At 44.1% G+C, this 18321-nt stretch overlaps 4 protein-coding genes across 5 annotated transcripts; 2 read left to right on the forward strand and 2 right to left on the reverse strand.

Annotated features, from left to right (window-relative positions):
- The first annotated feature begins 652 nt into the window (after positions 1 to 652).
- LOC136967746 (complement C1q-like protein 2) lies at positions 653 to 2082 on the forward strand. The gene is made up of 4 exons (XM_067261662.1): positions 653 to 948; positions 1096 to 1161; positions 1283 to 1414; positions 1682 to 2082. The coding sequence occupies exons 1-4, from the start codon at positions 732 to 734 to the stop codon at positions 1972 to 1974; spliced, it is 708 nt and encodes a 235-aa protein (XP_067117763.1). The 5' UTR covers positions 653 to 731; the 3' UTR covers positions 1975 to 2082.
- si:ch211-63p21.8 (kelch-like protein 33) lies at positions 2079 to 5901 on the reverse strand. Its single transcript, XM_067261654.1, has 4 exons — positions 4885 to 5901; positions 3794 to 4766; positions 3474 to 3644; positions 2079 to 3013 (listed from the first exon to the last, which is right to left on the reverse strand). The coding sequence occupies exons 1-4, from the start codon at positions 5732 to 5734 to the stop codon at positions 2494 to 2496; spliced, it is 2514 nt and encodes an 837-aa protein (XP_067117755.1). The 5' UTR covers positions 5735 to 5901; the 3' UTR covers positions 2079 to 2493.
- An 800-nt stretch (positions 5902 to 6701) lies between these two features.
- Positions 6702 to 9891, reverse strand: LOC136967742 (kelch-like protein 33). The gene is made up of 4 exons (XM_067261657.1): positions 9187 to 9891; positions 8133 to 9072; positions 7865 to 8035; positions 6702 to 7666 (listed from the first exon to the last, which is right to left on the reverse strand). The coding sequence occupies exons 1-4, from the start codon at positions 9785 to 9787 to the stop codon at positions 7135 to 7137; spliced, it is 2244 nt and encodes a 747-aa protein (XP_067117758.1). The 5' UTR covers positions 9788 to 9891; the 3' UTR covers positions 6702 to 7134.
- On the forward strand, positions 7805 to 12796 carry LOC136967747 (complement C1q tumor necrosis factor-related protein 3-like). Of its 2 annotated transcripts, XM_067261663.1 has the most exons (4): positions 7805 to 9661; positions 9882 to 11300; positions 11687 to 11818; positions 12290 to 12796. In XM_067261663.1, the coding sequence occupies exons 2-4, from the start codon at positions 11033 to 11035 to the stop codon at positions 12571 to 12573; spliced, it is 684 nt and encodes a 227-aa protein (XP_067117764.1). In that variant the 5' UTR covers positions 7805 to 9661; positions 9882 to 11032; the 3' UTR covers positions 12574 to 12796. The 2 variants fall into 2 exon arrangements, with proteins under 2 accessions (XP_067117764.1, XP_067117766.1); XM_067261665.1 differs by lacking the exon at positions 7805 to 9661 and having other exon boundaries at positions 9863 to 11300.
- Positions 12797 to 18321: the final 5525 nt, after the last annotated feature.

The following is an 18321-nucleotide window of genomic DNA, read 5'->3' on the forward strand; positions in this document are numbered from 1 at the left end:
TGACAAGGTGCACCGCAACACACAAGCCTGTGTTCTCCACCTGCCCCAACACCTAAGACTGTGACCCTGACGTAATGGAATTCAAATGAGGCTTACGTATTTTATATGATATATTACGTACAAGACAAAGTGTAAGCAAATACAGATGTATTTGGTCTGAATGTTCCATTACGCTCATACTGTGTCATCGTTACTTTAAGCATGTGAGATGATCAGCCTGACAACACATAGAATGTCCCAGAAGGCGTTACCATGACAAATCTGTCTTTACACTTCACTAAGTACCTGGATGGGAATTAAACCTTTTTTAGACCAAAGTGAATGTATGGTCCACTGAAAACAGTCAATGCATCCATACAGCGTAGGTAGAGTTAACGTATAGTACAATAAAAATACATCTTCTTGAATGTTGAATTTGAGCCTAACTCATTCATTCACTCTCTGAAAAATGTCTGTTTCTGTTCACATAATAAGCGCCCTTGGCATGTAGAATTAATGTCATGTCATTCAGTGTTGAGTCGACATGTTTTACTGGAATTAACATTCATAGGATTTTCCCAGAACAAACATGTCCAGACTTGAGTCTTGAGTCAAACCCACTCCTCCCCCTGCACCTCCACCTCCCCCTGAAACACAACAGAATATAAACTGTGTTCGGGTTGACCAGCCGCATACTGCAAGCAAACCAGGGCACCAGGGACATAGACTCAGACAGACAATAGTCAAACGAAATGGTGGGTAGCATAGTTGTTCTGTTGGCCTTGTCGGGCTGCTTGTCACTGGGGACTGTGCAGGGCCAGAGGGGTGATCTGGACATCGGGACAGAGTTGGATGACATCAGAGCTAAATTACAAGGTTTGAAAGACTTGGAGGCTCGACTGAACCACACAGAGAAGGAACTGGAGGGGCAGAAAGCCAAAGTGGACAGACTGGAGAAAGAGAACGAGGGTATGTTATTTTCAGTACTGATTGAAACAGGTGACCTTCATCGTTAAAAGAAAAAAAAACAATCCAAATGTTATGTCTACAGGATAATATACTTGACCTTCTGCATGGACATGGGTTCATCGTTTTCTCTCTTCCTTACAATTGCAGAAATCACACATCGACTCAACGCTACAGAGGATGAAGTTGAAAAGCTGAGAAACAGTGGTACTAAAAGTGAGCCTTCGCGTCGCCTTCCGCTCTGTATGTTTGGGTATCCCTGCAACTGAAACGCAGCGGACTTGAAAATGCATACCAACCTCAGTATTGTGTAACCGTGTTCCTTGTGTGTTCTCAGAGGGTCCACAGGTGGCCTTCTCTGCGTCTTTGTCCAACTTCGGGGAGATCTACAAAGGACCGTGCAGCGACACAACCCTCATCTTCAAAAGAGTTTTCTCAAACATAGGCAACGGTTATGACCAACATACAGGTATGGTCATATTATTAGAACATGTTTATGTGGGTGTGTCTGAAATAGAGATGAAGAGGGAATGCATCTCATTATCTGTATTCAATCAGCTAGCATTAACTTATTTCTGTTTTGTAATCAGATGACTTTAGCTTGTAGCTAGCATTAGCTTATTTCTGTTTTGTAATCAGCTAAGTTTTGCTTGTAGCTAGCATTAGTTTGTTTTTGCATATAGTCAGCTAGCAATAGCTTGTTTCTCACTTGAACTCCCTCTCCCTGACTCGCCAGGTTTCTTCAAAGCGCCAGTAGAGGGCCTGTACTACTTTACCTTTAGTACCTTCGGCTACAACACCCACCTGGTCGGCGCCGTCTTGGTGAAAGGTGGGGTTCGCGTGGTGTCCACCTACGATCACGTGTCTTCGGACTCTAGTGACGGAGGAAGCAACGCGGTGGTGCTCGAGCTGAAGGCCGACGAGAAGGTCTCAGTGGAACTGTGGCAGAACGCCAGAGTGTTCGACAACATCAACGGACACACTACCTTCAGCGGATTTCTGCTGTACCCATTGGGAGACAGGAAGTAGGACGGGAAGTGACCTAAGCGTAAAAATGAGAACCCCTCGCTAGGAGCTAAGAATCCAACCACCACATAACAGTATTTACTACTTTTAAAGAGATGATTACCATCAACATTTCCTCATTGTCTTGTATTCATACTTTATCAATAAAATACAAATATGTCATAAAATATGGTCATTTTTCCAAACTATGATAATTGATGAACGTATGATATATGATTTAAAATAATTTAAGCGAAGCATCACTCTCCATCAAGTTCTGTGGCTTGAGGCATCAACTGTTCGAAGTAGCCTACAAACTACCTGTTTATAAGGTTTGTTACTCTGTCTTACCTATAAGATTTCTTTGTTATTCATGTGTGGACATATTTATACATGATACAGTAGATGCTAATCAGTATTAAATAGACAAGATTTGTTGTTCTGTCCAAAGTACTGCAGCTTTAGTGAAGCAAATCCTGTTAATTCAGGATATCAATTGAATTCATAGATGAAGTTTATAATAATGTTTCAGAAAGATCACGGTCACAGTCTTAGGTGTCGGGGCAGGTGGAGAACACAGGCTCGTATGTCAGTGTTAGGTCCCGGCATACTGCCCATGTTCTCCCAGCGCTGGCTGCTGGGATCGTAGCGGTGCACCAGCTTGGACTCCCTGTAGTCCTCCTGGCAGTACCCTCCCAGCACGTACAGCTTCCCCTCCAGGACTGCCGAGGCTGGGCCAACGTGAGGGACGGTCAGGGGGGAGATGGAGCTCCAGGAGTCCCTCGCAGGGTCGTACACCTCACAGGACAGCTGGCTGGCGTAGAACTTCTGAGAATTACACACCCCTCCGACCACGTAGAGGTGGCCACCCAGAACCTCCATGCAGTGCAGGGCCCTGTCCAGGTTCATGTCGGCCAGGTAGGTGGTTCCTCTCTCTGGGTGGTAGAGGAACATGGACACCAGACACTGGTAGCGGCAGTCGAAGCCTCCTGAGATGAAGATCTCACCGTCCAGCACTGAGGCTGCGCATCCACTCAGAGCCTGGTGCAGATGTCTGGAGAAGCTGGAGAAGAGGGAGGTTAAGAGCTAGTGGAGAAGAGATGGGATTTAATAACAGACGATAAGGAACAAGGAGGGATAATATTGTATACCTACACATACCTCTAGATGTCACTGAAGTACCATCTGTATAATTCCCTGGAAACTACAACTTTATACTGTATACAGGAAAACACAGAAGCTAGAACATTTGGAAATGTCAGATTATTATTCACACCCTCTCCTCCAAATCTCCCCCCCACACACCTCCCCACACACCTGCTCACCACACCCCACACCTTCCGACCTCACACACCTCCACTCACCACACACACCGTACACCACACACACACACACACCGTACACCACACACACACACCATACACCACACACACACACACACACACACACCGTACACCACACACACACACACACACACCGTACACCACACACACAGACACATACACAGTCACACACACACAAACCTCCAGGCGTCTGACTCAGGGCTGTAGACTTCCACCGTGTCCATGTTGGCGCTGATGTCTCTGTCTCCTCCAATGGCATAGAGTCTCTCTCCTCTAACCACCAATGAGAAGTTACTCCTATGATTCTGCATGTCGGCAAGCCTCTGCCAACTGCCCTGCTGTGGGTCATACCTGTATGAGTGTGTTTATGAAGAACAAGGTCAATAAAAGAAAGTTTTAGTTTAGTTTTAATAAAAGACCTTTTCGTTTTGCTTTCGTATGTCATCATTGACTGTACAATGTACAGTATAGAATAGTTTATTTTGATGATCCCCCTTTACCTGTAAGCTGACTTCAGTGTGTCGTCTTTAGCGTAGAATTCACCCCCCCCGACCACATAGAGCTGCCCCCCCAGCACCGCCACCCCGTGTCTTAACCTCGCCTTCTCAGGCATCTCTCCCAGAATCCTCCACTCCACCTCCTTCACCAGCCCTGTGCCGCTGCGTAGTGAGTTGGCGAACCACAGCTCTTTACTGGGAACACGTCTTCCTGTGTCCAGGTCCAGCTGGTCCCCACCCACCAGAACCAGGACATCTCTGGGCTTCCGGACCCGGTACCGGTTCTGACTCCCAGGCAGACTGATACTGAACTCCCTCAGGGCTGACCCATAGAGTTCCACCTCTTCCTCCCCATCTCCTCCTTCACCTCCTCCGCTGCTGCACTCCATCCGCAGGTTGACTGCCCGCACCTCCCTGAACTCCCGGAAGGTCATGAGGGGGAATCGCACCCCGGTCATAAGCTCCCTTGCCTGGGGTAGCCTGGCCTCCTGATCGGCCTGCACCCACGACACCACCGCCCGGAAGACCCACAGCTCCGAAGGAGCACAGAGTCCGTCTCTACGCAGGAAGTCTAGGAGCTTCTCCGCAGGTAGATCCAGGAACTTGGCGGTGGACGCCACGTCCAGGAAGTTCCTCAGGACAAAGTCATCAGCCACCTCGAGGAGCTCCATCATCCCGTAGGCCTCAGCGAAAGATGCCACGTCCAGGCAGGATCGGGCGTCCATTTCCTGTTGCAGGAAGTTGAGACACAGCGAAAGGGCAGCCTGGAATTGTAACTGGAGGGCGGTGCAGCTGATCTCAAAGACATGTCCCCAGCTAAGGGGGAGGGACCCGCTGTAGGAGTGGCCAATCAGGATCTCCAGCTCGGTTGCCACCAGGAAGGGGAGAGTCACACAGTACTGCTGGGATTCCTTCATCCCACTGGTGAACATTGCTCTGAAGTAGTCACTACTGGCAGCCAGGACAACTCTGTGAGCTAGCAGGAGGAAATACAATTGTATTTGTTTTAGATTCATCTTCATTGCATGGTAAGACTCCATAAGTACTTCTTGTTTCACAGTACACTTTAGTGAAACTATAGAAATTGTACCTACCATAAAATGGAGTCCCATCCACTTCCAGAACTACATCACAGCCTACTCTCTGTGTCCACAGCTGTCTGATGGACTGAAGACTGATCTCCATCTGTTCTGCAGCTGAGATCTTCCTCTCCTCTGTCTTCTTCTGTCCTCCTATCTTCATCTTCTCCTCTTCCTCTCTACAGAGCTCCAGAACTCTGGGAACTCCCAGTACTTGAGCTGCAGTCTGGATCTGGACCACATTGCCTGTGTTCAAAGCTGCTATGACCCCAGTGTAGGCAAACTCCAGCACCCCTGCCAGCCCTACATGGTCCACCCCAGGACCCAGAAACATCGACACCTGTCTCTGTCTGTTCATGTTAACAGATCCTCCCCTCTTCTCCCACTCTGCATCCCCGTCCTGCAGACTGTGGTGGACCAGCGAGCTGACAGCAGCCAGGACAGGGGAGTGAACCTGGAAGCTCAGCCCATCCTCAGTGCACAGAGTCAGGTCAGTGAGTAGAGAGGAGTCCCTGAACTCCTCCAAGGTCTGGAACAGCTCTCTTGCATGTGTGTCTTGGCTGTAAGTGGAGATGTTTTCCTCCTCTTCTGAACCTTCCTCCTTCTCATTCCACCGCTCCTCCTCCTCCTCTTTTCCCTCCCGTCTTGACGCACGGCTGTTCTTCTTCTTCATCTTTCTTCCTTCCTCGCTGTCCCTCCGTCTCAAACCCATCCTGGTGTCGTTGTAGGCAACGATCCTCCGCAGCTCTGGGTCGTCCTCCGCTACCTTCTCTCCTCTCTCCTTCATCGCTCTTCTTCTTTGCTCCTTCTCTCCCCTCCAGCGTTCCTCCCATTCCTCGGGCAGGCGTCCTCGTGTCATCTCCATGGTTACTGCTCCGTCAATTCAAGCTATTTTCCTGACTAAACCCTCTGGCAAAAATCCCTTTCACTCATAGAGGGTCTCTTATTTACATTTCATCCTCCAGGGCTTATATGTCTGTCTCTGATGCCTCTACTCTAGGTGTGTCAGTCTGTCTGTGTGTCTGCCTGTCTGCCTGTCTGCCTGTCTTAGTGCCCCACAGCATCTCATATAAACATCGACATCAACAAGCAGCTATTCTTAGGTGCTGGGTCACAGGGGTTCTGTTTCAGTCAGAACTCCGGCCTGTATGACAGTAAACTGCATGCAGCGACTGAAGCGGCAACTGCATGGCCTTTTTACTAGCTTCTGTTTCAGGCTTCTACTTTACCTATTTGACATTAAAAACTAATATGTAAAAGTTTCATGTGGTAAGCCGCAATCATTTACACACTATTGCAGGGCTGGCAACTCACGCATTGGTCGTGAGACACACGCATTTGGGGGGGTTGGGGGAATTGTGGTTGGCCCCCCAAAATACCAAATCTCACTCCAAGGTTTTTGGAAAAGTTGGCAGCCCTGACTACTGTCACCAGCATCTCCTTCCAACAAACAAATTACTAGAAAGAATGAAGAAAAGGAAAAAACTGTTCATCAGAGGCTCAGTGTATCGTGAGACAGTTTGATGGATCATGACCTGCTCATCCAGCTGCCATGCTGAGCTGAGGGACCTGAGTGTGATGCTGGTGGAGCTGCAGAGTCTGCAGTGCAGGCCACTGTGGGGCAGCAGAGATGGCACTTCTGGTAAAAGATTCAGATTCAGTCTGGCACTTCTGGTACAAGATTCAGATTCAGTCTGGCACTTTCAGTACAAGATTCAGATTCAGTCAAGTACTACGTCATACTATTCTAGAATAGAATCATATATAGAGATCTTTTCTGTATAGATAGAAGTTCTCTCAACAAACCCCCCCAAAAAACCTGCACAAAATAATAATATGAAGTACAATCATTGTATTTATTTCACTGAAAATTAGCATAAACACAACATTTAAAGTAGGCTTTGCTGTTTGTTTAAAGTGGTTACATCTCAACAAGTGCAGATATATAATCTATAATTATATAAATGCCACTGCCAATTATATACTTTAGTAGCTGAAAAACTAAAAAACTAAAGACAAACAACAGTATTTATAAAACACCCTTTGTAGAATACCTGAAAAAACGAAACAACAAAATCAGTCTTACAAACTATGTTGTCTCATGTAAATGCCGAGCTTTGAATACATTGAGCCCATCCCCAATACTTTCCATAAGCAACATGCTAACTGGAGATGACATAGATTTGATGATCAATAGCATTTTTCTTTTAAACTAAAGTGCCCAAAAAATCCTCTAATTCCAATGGTGCGTGGAACTACACTGGTTTACTTTGGTAATTGTCTCAGATGTGCCGGCAGGGGAAGCACACATGCTTGTAAAGCGATGCTGGGTCCAGGCATACTGCCCATGTTCTCCCAGCGCTGGCTGCTGGGATCATAGCGGTGCACCAGCTTGCACTCCCTGTAGTCCTCCTGGCAGTACCCTCCCAGCACGTACAGCTTCCCCTCCAGGACTGCCGAGGCTGGGCCAACGTGAGGGACGGTCAGGGGGGAGATGGAGCTCCAGGAGTCCCTCGCAGGGTCGTACACCTCACAGGACAGCTGGTCAAAGTAGCCCCTCTTGGCCTCAGTGGTGATGCCACCTGTTACGTACAGGCGGTCATTGAGGGTCTCCATGCAGTGTAAGGCCCGGGGTTGGATCATGTCAGCCAGGTAGGTGGTTCCTCTCTCTGGGTGGTAGAGGAACATGGACACTTGACACTCATAGTTGCAGTTGAAGCCTCCTGAGATGAAGATCTGGCCGTCCAGCACTGACGCAGAGTGGCCGCTCAAGGCCGTGTCCAGAGGTTTGCAGGAGCTGAAAGTAAGGTAGGTTATGTTTTTTAATGCAAACTTAAAATACTTAAAGTCGCAATATTTGTAATTGTGACTATTTAATATTTATTTGGCTGTCCCTGTCAGATTGCCCTAAAACCCCTTTACAAACAAGGTTTTTGATTCCATCGAGAACCATTTCCTCAAACCAATGTGTCAAAAAGTTCCCCTTCCATCTCACCTCCAGGAATCTGTCTTTGGGCAGTAGCGCTCCACCCTGTCCAAGTTAGCCTGGTATTCGAAGTCTCCTCCTATGGCATATATCACACCATCCACAGCAACCACAGAGAAGGAGAACCTTGGTTCCTGCATGTCGGCCAGCTTCTGCCATTCGTTCGTAGCTGGGTCATACCTGATGAGAGTCAGAATTGAAGAAACAATATTGAGACAAAGCTGACATCAATGAAAGTTTGAACTTCAAAGATGAAACCTTTGATTGTTCAGCTCACCGCCAGGCTGAACTCAGGGCGTCCGATCTGTTCCAGAACTTCCTGCCTCCGACCACGTACAACTTCCCCTCAAGAACCACCACCTCATGACTAACCCTGGGTGTCTCTGGTATTTCTCCCAGCTTCCTCCACTCCACACTCTTTACAATGCCAATGTGGTTCCTTAGGGAATTACCAAACCACAACTCTCGGCTAGGAATATGTACCTGAGTATCCTCACAGAACTGGTTTCCACCTACCAAGACCAATGTCTGTGTGGGTAGGTAGATCCTGTAATGGTTGTCTGAGGCAAAGCGATAAGACCAGAATTTTTTCAGTAAAGTCTTCAAGAGATAAACAGAGTTGCAATCAGTCCATATCTTCATGGCTTTGATCTCTTTGAAGTCTGTGAAGGTCATTAAAGGGAACTGAACCGTTTTCAGCAGCTCTCTAATCAGTCTAGGACTGGTCATGGGATTGACCTCGATCCAGGACACCGCTGCCTTAAATACAACAAGCTCAGAAGACACACAGAGGTATGGGCTTCTCAGGAACTTACGAAGCTTTTTAAAGGGCAAGTCTCGAAACTTCTCTGTGACTGAGACCTTATTGAAGTTCCGGAGGACGAAGTTGTCGGCTGTTTGGAGAAGATCCGCCATCCCAAACGCCTCAGCGAAGGACGCCACGTCCAGGCAGGAGTGGGCGCCTATTTCCTGTTGCAGGAAGTCGATGCACAGTGAAAAGGCGGCCTGGAACTGTAGCCGGAGGGCGGTGCAGCCGACCTCAAAGACACAGTCCCAATTGAGAGAAAGTGACCCGCTGTGCGAACAACCAATTAGGATCTCCAGCTCGGTTGCCACCAGGAAGGGAAGAGTCACACAGTACTGCTGGGATTCCTTCATCCCACTGGTGAACATTGCTCTGAAATAGGCACTACTGGCAGCCAGGACAACTCTGTGAGCTAGCAGGAGGAAATACACATTGATTTTTGTTTCAGCTAAATGTGCTCAATTTGCATAATATTCCATATACGGTTTTCACCACTACATGTAGATGAAGAAGAAATTATACATACCATGAAAAGAAGTCCCATCCACCCCCAGAACTACATCACAGCCTACTCTCTGTGTCCACAGCTGTCTGATGGACTGAAGACTGATCTCCATCTGTTCTGCAGCTGAGATCTTCCTCTCCTCTGTCTTCTTCTGTCCTCCTATCTTCATCTTCTCCTCTTCCTCTCTACAGAGCTCCAGAACTCTGGGAACTCCCAGTACTTGAGCTGCGGTCTGTATCTGGACCACATTGCCTGCGTTCAGAGCTGCTATGACCCCAGTGTAGGCAAACTCCAGCACCCCCGCCAGCCCTACACGGTCCATCCCAGGACCCAGAACCATCGACGCCTCTCTCTGTGTGTCACCATCAACAGATCCTCCCCTCTTCTCCCACTCTGCATCCCCGTCCTGCAGACTGTGGTGGACCAGGGAGCTGACAGCAGCCAGGACAGGGGAGTGGACCTGGAAGCTCAGCCCATCCTCAGTGCTCAGAGTCAGGTCAGTGAGTAGAGAGGAGTCCCTGAAACCCTCCAAGGTCTGGAAGAGCTCTCTAGCGTACGTTTGTCTACCATAGACTTTTCTCATGCTTATGTCATCTCCATGGTTACTGCTCCGACAATGCATCACTCCGTCCCTTCGAGATGTTTTCCTGACTAAACCCTCTGGAAAAAATCCCTTTAACTCATAGAGGGTCTTTTATTTACTTTTCATCCTCCAGGGCTTATCTGTTTTTCTGTCTGTCAAAGATGCTTCTACTCTAGGTTTGTCAGTCTGTCTGTATGTGTGTCTGCTTGTCTTAGTGACCCACAGCATCTCAGAGGGGTCATCCGACATCAACAAGCAGCTATTCTTAGGTGCTGGGTCACAGGGGTTCTGTTTCAGTCAGAACTCCGGCCTGTATGACATTAAACTGCATGCGATTCAAAAGCCTCAATGTGACTCAGCAATAAGTGAGGTCATGTGGTTTGAATAACAGTAGACCAGTGTAGTTTCAATGCTATAACAGGTGCTAAAGCTGTGTGCTAAAGCTGTGTGCTACTGGAAAACCCTATTAGTCCATTGGTAGATTGCCAGCAACTGGACTCTGTAAGCCCAAAGTCTAAAGGCCTATAAGTTTCTCATCAGTTATAAAAGAAATGTGGTAGATATTCTTTGTTTTTTAACATGCACTTTGTCAATCATCTGTCTCCACGTTGAAATACATGAACTAGAAAACAAACCGAAGATCAAACAATTTGGTCCGACGTTATCAGATACATGCAGTGTTTACAACAGTGCCGTTATCCAGTATAGAACATATCATTGTGTGAAAAGGTTCAAATCAACTTTATGATGACCTTTGTTTTTGTCAAGACTCATTTCATTGTCACCCTTGCTCTGCAGTGGTAAAATCAGGCTGTGGATGTTTAAAATCACCACGTAACAATGCATTAAACAGAATCCCTTCAAATTCAACACTACATTTGACAGTGAAGTACCGTAACATTACACATTCGCATAGCTCAATCTCCATTACATAATTTTTATATTTTCAACTGAAATGTAATACCACATAAAGGCTCAGTTTCCCAGAAGTCTAGAAAAATTATTCTATGTAGATCATGAATTGTGTTCTTAATTTAGGTGTAGTCTTAATCCATGTCTGGGAAACTGTCTGATAGTGTCTTAGTTTAATTGCCAATATCAATAATAAAACACAGGGCACCTTACTCAGTATCAGTTATGACCCTTGCTATGTATTATAAGTACACCCTCTCATTTAGGCAAGATAAGAGGTACTACAACGTGTATAAAATGGGTCTGCAGTCTGAGTTAGAACAGAGTTAGCAGAGGACTGTGAAACTGTCAGGTACAGCATCCAACTGCAGAATGAAGAGAGTCAGTAACCTGAGTCACCTTCTGCTGCTGCTGCTTCTGTGTGTGTCTGCCTCTCTGTCTGAGGACGGAGGAGGAGAGGTCAGTGAGAATGACATCACAGCAGAGCAGACTCACCCAGACCAGGCTGGTGAGGTGGAGGAACACGAGGTGGAGACTCCCAGCCGGGGAGAGGAGAAGGCTGGGACCAGACAGTCTGACCTCCACCTCCAACTGAGACAACTGAAGGATGAGATCGAAGAGATAAAGAGACAGATCCAAGGTAAGGCAGACAGGGGCTCTAGCAAAGCAGTGTTGAGTTCATTGTGTCTGTGAGCTACCGCAATCTCTATTGGAGTCTGACTCAAGTGTACTAGTCATTGTTGACGATTTGTCAGCATGGTTCACACCGCTTGGACATCTGAGAAAATATGTTGCTGAGGGCAGAATTGTTCTGTATTGGTCACATTGTGACGTTACTTAAACGTGACTTACTTTACTTAACCAACATCTTAGGCTTCCTGCTTATATTTCCATGTTGCACTAGTACATATGCCTACATGTCTCAGATAGGCCTACAGTTGAATACACACCAATATCATTTTTTGACTCTCTCGCTTACCTATTTAAAACATGCCAAAGAACTAGAAACATTTGTTTTTCGCAAAGGTGAGCCAAAGGTGGCATTTTCAGCCTCACTCGGAAGTCCACAAAGACATCTGGGACCATACAACACAGAAACAACACTGGTGTATGAGACAACGTTCATCAACATTGGCAATGCCTACAACCCAAACACAGGTAGGTCCAGAGAAAGTGTGCAACATAACGTGGAGGAAATTGGGATTTCTGTTGATGAGAATAGATTGTGTCTATGTGTCAGGTTGAAAAGATGTTCTGGGTCAGGAGACTTACTCTTGACTTACTTGGGGCTATCTCGTTGTTATGATCATTGACCAATGCACTTTTGTAAAGCTCTCTCTTGGAAATCGCTTTGGATAAAAGCGTCTGCTAAATGAATAAATGTAAATGTACTCATATGCAATGACATTCTATTGATGAGTGAAAGTTCTATGGATTAGTAGTGAATAACGTAAATACGCAGGAAATCCCAATTTCCTCCACAGTAACCATGGATGCAGTCCACTTTGTAACCACAGCTACTCCCACGCCAATCCCATGACTAGCTTCTTTAATAAGAAAGTCTGGTTCGACACCAAAATAAAAGTGACGATTTTGCCCTTTTCTTTTTGTTTCTCTTTATTCTCCCAGGCATCTTTGTGACTCCAGTCAGAGGTGTGTACGTCTTTAGTTTCTCAGCTTTCCATCACGGCACTGGAGCTTTAACAGGCATGAGTCTGACTCGTAATGGCCACAATATAGTCTCTGTCTACGATCAGAAGTCAGGAAGCGTTGATGACATGGCGTTCAACAGCGCCACCTTGCTGCTGGAGGCGGGAGACCAGGTCTTCATGCGTCTCTGGGCTAACTGCATGCTCTACGATGATGGAAGCAACTTCAATACCTTCGGTGGGCATCTGATCTATCCCATGTAAAATCTTTATTTGTACTGTATCACTCCCAACTTCGTTTCCCCCCAAACCACAAGATGGAGAAGAAGCACTCTGTGGGACTTGTCTTATGAGACTTATGTTGTGAATACAATATAAATATTTTTATGTAAATAACTCTCTGTAAATGAAATTGACTTGAAATCTGTTTGTGATTTGTATACTGTAAAATGTCCAGAAATAAATTGTGTTACATGTAGTCATTAAAGTGAGCAGCAAATATGTTCTCCCACATGATTACAGTAAATGTCTCAATTAGATCATATTGAACTCAAACTGGTCTAAAGGGAGAGCTGGTTCACATACTCATCAGAGGTAATTTTATTAATAAGAAAATTCTAGTCCTGTTCAATACCGATATCGATTTGACATTGTATTCAGGGGGGTCAGACGGCTGAGCGGTTAGGGAATCGGGCTAGTAATCTGAAGGTTGCCAGTTCAAATCTCAGGCGTGCGAAATGACGTTGTGTCCTTAGGCAAGGCACTTCACCCTACTTGCCTCGGGGGAATGTCCCTGTACTTACTGTAAGTCGCTCTGGATAAGAGCATCTGCTAAATGTAAATGTAAAACAATCAGGAAACAAGTCAATGTTTTTAGGAAGTTTGTTCATAACGGCAGACAAAAAGTTGACTGCATAAAAACCACAATCGTAGGCTACACATCAACACACACACATAGACACAAACATAGAAATACCCGTTTCTCTTCTTGAAGTGTCCACAATCACTCTAGTTGACCTCCACCAAGGGACAGACATTTAAGTGGACAACAACTTTGTTAAGTGGACAACAAACTTTTGTGAAAACCAACAAGTCCTCCTATTTTTAGTTGTTGTTCTTGCTGTGTCTTTAGGTCTAGGCCTCAGCCTCATGACTCTGTACTACCTCCTTACTTGTACGACTTATCATAGCATAATATAGCCCCTGTATTGATTTTATACATGTCGTATCAAATAAAGTACTGTTTGGTTGCATCAGCCTTTGTTCATATTATTCTGAACCCACAACTCGGGAACCCCTGCCTAACTTGTTTATGAGTGGATCCATTGAGGAGCCCTCACAACTATATGTGCAGGTGGCAGATTCATGTATGTTACATGGACACATACGGTTAGGGTGATTGTTAGTGTTATTGCCCATCTTACAGTCGTGGTAACAGGGTGGGCATTCATCTAAAAAATGCTGCTCCACCAATGAGCTATCGACACACTAGTCGGGAGATCTTTATCATGCAGTCTATCAAGCCCTTTGTGTGAATGTCATGTTGTGTCTGCAAACCTGCACATAATTATGTTCCTGAATGTTAACAGATCATGGTTAAACGAGATAAAGTTTGTATTTATCTTAGGATCTGATTGAACTGGTTGTCAGTATCAGTTTAGGTTTTTGTGTGAGCCATAAATGCGAAAGTGAAAGTATGCTTATAGTATTTTTCATTTTTTATAAATGTAAATGTTGTATTTTTTAAGCAATGTGTCCAGACTGCTGTATTGATTTGAACAGAGTTTAGATTATTTTTTTAAATTCAGACTGAAAGGCTTTAGTTATACCATTATTGACCAAAGTTGAAAAACTCAATGCATACAAGAATCCAAAAGACCAGATTCATGGTGTGGTCAAATGTTCCTATCATTTTATAATTCCACATAGACCTGACGTGGCATTTTCTGCAACACTGGGAGGGGGATCCGATGTTAGAATTGTACCAATTAATAAACTTTATCCGGCATGTACTCACAAACATTGGGAATTCCTACAATCCATCCTCAGATAAATCCGCTTTTAATTATACATTATGGTAAGTTTCAAGTATTTTATTGTCAGATGCATAGGGTCAGACTGGGCACTGAATTTCTTAGGACAAGACAACGCAAAGCATAATAGCAGCTGCTATTTTACTGCTTTTGACTGGGACGTCACAGGAGGCAGTTTGACCAAAAATGGACAGAGAATTGTGTCTTGGTAAGACAACGAAGGAAATGCCAGGTCCTCGTCACAGCGCCACCCTCATGGAGGGTGGGCAACAGCGCCACCCTCATGTTAGAAGTGGGAGAGCAGGTTCATGTAATACTTTGGAAAGGACTTCACATTGACGATAATGTCAACCACTCCTCCTCATTCAGTGGTTTTCTACTCTTTCCCATGAAGGAAAACGTGATTAGATAATACCAGAATGAGTTGCCTATAATTTGATAGAAAACTGTCATTTTCGAAATGTTTGCCAGCTGTTCAACAATTGGTGCAACCAAATTGATGCAAAGATACCATTGCATAAAACAATAATAACCTGAGTGTGATGCTGGTGGAGCTGCAGAGTCTGCAGTGCAGGCCACTGTGGGGCAGCAGAGATTCAGTCTGGCACTTCTGGTACAAGATTCAGATTCAGTCTGGCACTTCTAGTACAAGATTCAGATTCAGTCTGGCACTTCTAGTACAAGATTCAGATTCAGTCTGGCACTTCTGGTACAAGATTCAGATTCAGTCTGGCACTTCTAGTACAAGATTCAGATTCAGTCTGGCACTTCTAGTACAAGATTCAGATTCAGTCTGGCACTTCTGGTACAAGATTCAGATTCAGTCTGGCACTTCTAGTACAAGATTCTGATTCAGTCAAGTACAATTTAATATAATTGCATGATAGGGAAATTATTCTCTCTCTTTCTACCTTCTTCTGTCCCTGGGAATATGTGGTGATTGAGGTCACAGCTGTGTACAGCATGATTGATGTTTTTAGAGAACGTCATCCTGCATAACATTACAGCACAAAAGTTTATTTTATTTTATTTGAGCAATATAGAATATTGTAATATAGAATCATATATAGCTGTATATATTCTGCATACATATTTTTGCAACAAACAAACAAAAACTATTACACAAAGAAAAGGATCAAGTACAATCATAATATTTATTTCACAGAACATCACAAGCTGAAACAAATAATTCAAAGTATGCAGATTTTGATCAAGGTCATGCAATTTTCATCTTTTAAAATATAATATGCAACATATGTTCAATACAAATGCAAAATAAATGACAAATATATATGGAAATGTCATAATCATTATAGATTTCACTTTTGTTTAATAAACTATCTTTTTAATAAGAATTGAAGGAAGGAACAGCTATCAGCAGACCATGTGTTTCAGTTTCATCATATTTGGGTCATGTCTCATAGCCTGGCTCTGCCCTCCTACGTACTTCCGCTCGATTTTGATTTTGCTTCTGTACAAATGAAATGTACGAGAGTCTGGTTAGGACCAGGCTACATGTCTCACCCACTTTGAGAAAAAAGCTCATCTATCTCAGCCACTTTTTAGTCACAATACTGTATTTAACATTAGTATTTATCTTCAGTTATTTAGAAAAGCCACTCCTGCGTTTAAAAAACAAACCTATGCCCATGAAACGTTTGTTGTAAACTCTATTTCTTTCAGAGACACACCTAAAGCTTAGCAGCAAACTTCTCCTCAATGTTTGCAAATATTAAAGAGAACTCTGGGGTATTGTATTTGCTGTTTAAGCCTTAGCGCTAGCTATTGTATCAGTTAATAGGTACGTGGTTTCTTTTCCACAAGTGCAGAACCACCACCAAAAAGGACAGGATACGTCCTAATAGGAACAGTTTGTCTGCTCACTTTCTATCATTGTTGTTGCTATTCTCACCTCATCAAGGGCTGTCTGATAATGTCCGGCAATCTCTCTGATTTCTTTTATTAGTTTTAATGTGTTTGACCTGGGAACTGTCTCTTCTTCTACTTTTTCCAGCAGATCAGCCCTGCTTGTTCTTGTCCCAGAGTTTCCTGGATTGGCATTGGTGTTATTGTTTTCTCTCATAGCATTGATTTCATGGATCTCTCTGGAATCTTTTACTATGAATGCTACATCCATGATGAGGAAGAGCCCAGACAGGACACCTGTGAGTGCTGATGCGACACGCACTGTTTTAGCTGCCTGGGCAGCTACTCTGCCTACGCTCGCTACCTGAGCCAGACGCACCACCTCTGGTACAGCACCACCCAATTTGAATGCCCTCGAAACCACCATACCGGTTGTGGATGAAGTTGACTCATCATTAAGAAACTGCTGGAAATATGTACTGCAACTTTCAATTTCTGTAAGAGCTGTAATCATGGGGTCTATTTTGGTGTTAAACTCCTGACATTTCTCTTCCACCATCTTGCGGATGTTGGATTCTTTGACCATGCCAGTTATGTTTGAAGTAGCACCAACAGCCCCACCAGCCACAGCCACCCCAATTCCCACTCCAGTGATGATCAGAGAGGCACCAAGAGTGAAAGGAGCCACGGCTAAACCCACTATGGAGGTTATCCCACCTGCTGCACCCATGACACTCCCACCCAAACTGCCTATGGTGGAGTTCCTGTGTTGGCTTTCAAACTCATCAGCCAAGGCATACAGATCTTTGATGATTTTCTGGAGATCATCAAAATATTTTTTGGAGTATGTCGAGAGTATAAGGACAGAATAATTAAATGCAGCAATTGCATCCTCTTCGGATCTGATGGAAAGGCACAACACAGTGATGGTCAACATTTCCATTAGGTTTTTTACATTTGTATATATATTATTTTACTACATTAATGTGGTGAGTTATGGTTTCTAATTTTTTTTGTCTAAAGACCACATCAGCTATAACTCTTTCGATGCACAGAAGGTATATTTCACTACAAAGCTATTTCACCTGTAACAGCATTGTAGCTTTGTTTTGTAGACACCTTGTATGCACCTGCACCGGTAGAGTTAAGGTTGAAGTGGTCATTTGAATTGTATTTCTTTTGAAGGTTTTTCCAAACCATAACATCGCTACCACTGCATCCATAATCTTGTGCAAATTTGCATATTCTTACAGCAAAAGTAAACAAAAGAAAGCAAGGATGTATTTTCTTTACCTGTCAGCCAAAATGCTCTCACTGTCAGTGACACCTGAGAAAAGAATAAAATAATTCAATGACCGTAGTAATATTCTAAGGAAAAAAAATAAAAAATGTAGTTGTGAAATATTTACTGATCTAACTTTGAAAAAAAGTATAAAGAAGTAGTTACAATTAAAAAAAATACAAATGCAAGATCACTATACTATACCGATCGCTTCTTCCATTTCCACATTTTGCATGACCTACAGAGTAAATAGAACATTTTATCTCAAGATAGTTTAATTCTGGGGTAACTTTTTTTTCCATCCACTGTCCACTGTTCAGGACACTATACTTTATATAGTCTGAGATAGGCAACAGCATTACCTATCAGATTTTAGAGGGTAAATTAACCTTATACTGTATCTTCACAATTATATTTGATCAAATAGTGTATTATCATATGTAATCTACAGTACCTCGGCTGTGGTGGCTCTTTGCATATGTTGCTGTAAGAAGGGTTTCTGCAGTAATTCCTTCACAGATGGTCGATCTGCCGGGTTCTCCATCAGCAGCTCCTTCACCAGGTCCTGAAGCTCGCTGGAATAATGCTTGGAGATGGAAGTCTTCCCCAAAGAGTGTTGCTGCATAATGAAAAGTTATGTTTTGTATGCTGATGTTAGACTTGTTTATCTATTAATCTTCTTTTTTTACATAATAAAATGGTTGATAAGGGCAAAGTAAAAGCAATTTTGTTCAGAGTTGGCCATGATGACCAAAAACTCACAAGCATGCACAGTTCATAGAGCACACATCCCAAAGACCACATGTCACTGTAAAAGAAGGTCAAGAGTGT

The sequence above is a fragment of the Osmerus mordax genome, chromosome 23, assembly GCF_038355195.1.
Source record: "Osmerus mordax isolate fOsmMor3 chromosome 23, fOsmMor3.pri, whole genome shotgun sequence".
NCBI lineage: Eukaryota > Metazoa > Chordata > Actinopteri > Osmeriformes > Osmeridae > Osmerus > Osmerus mordax.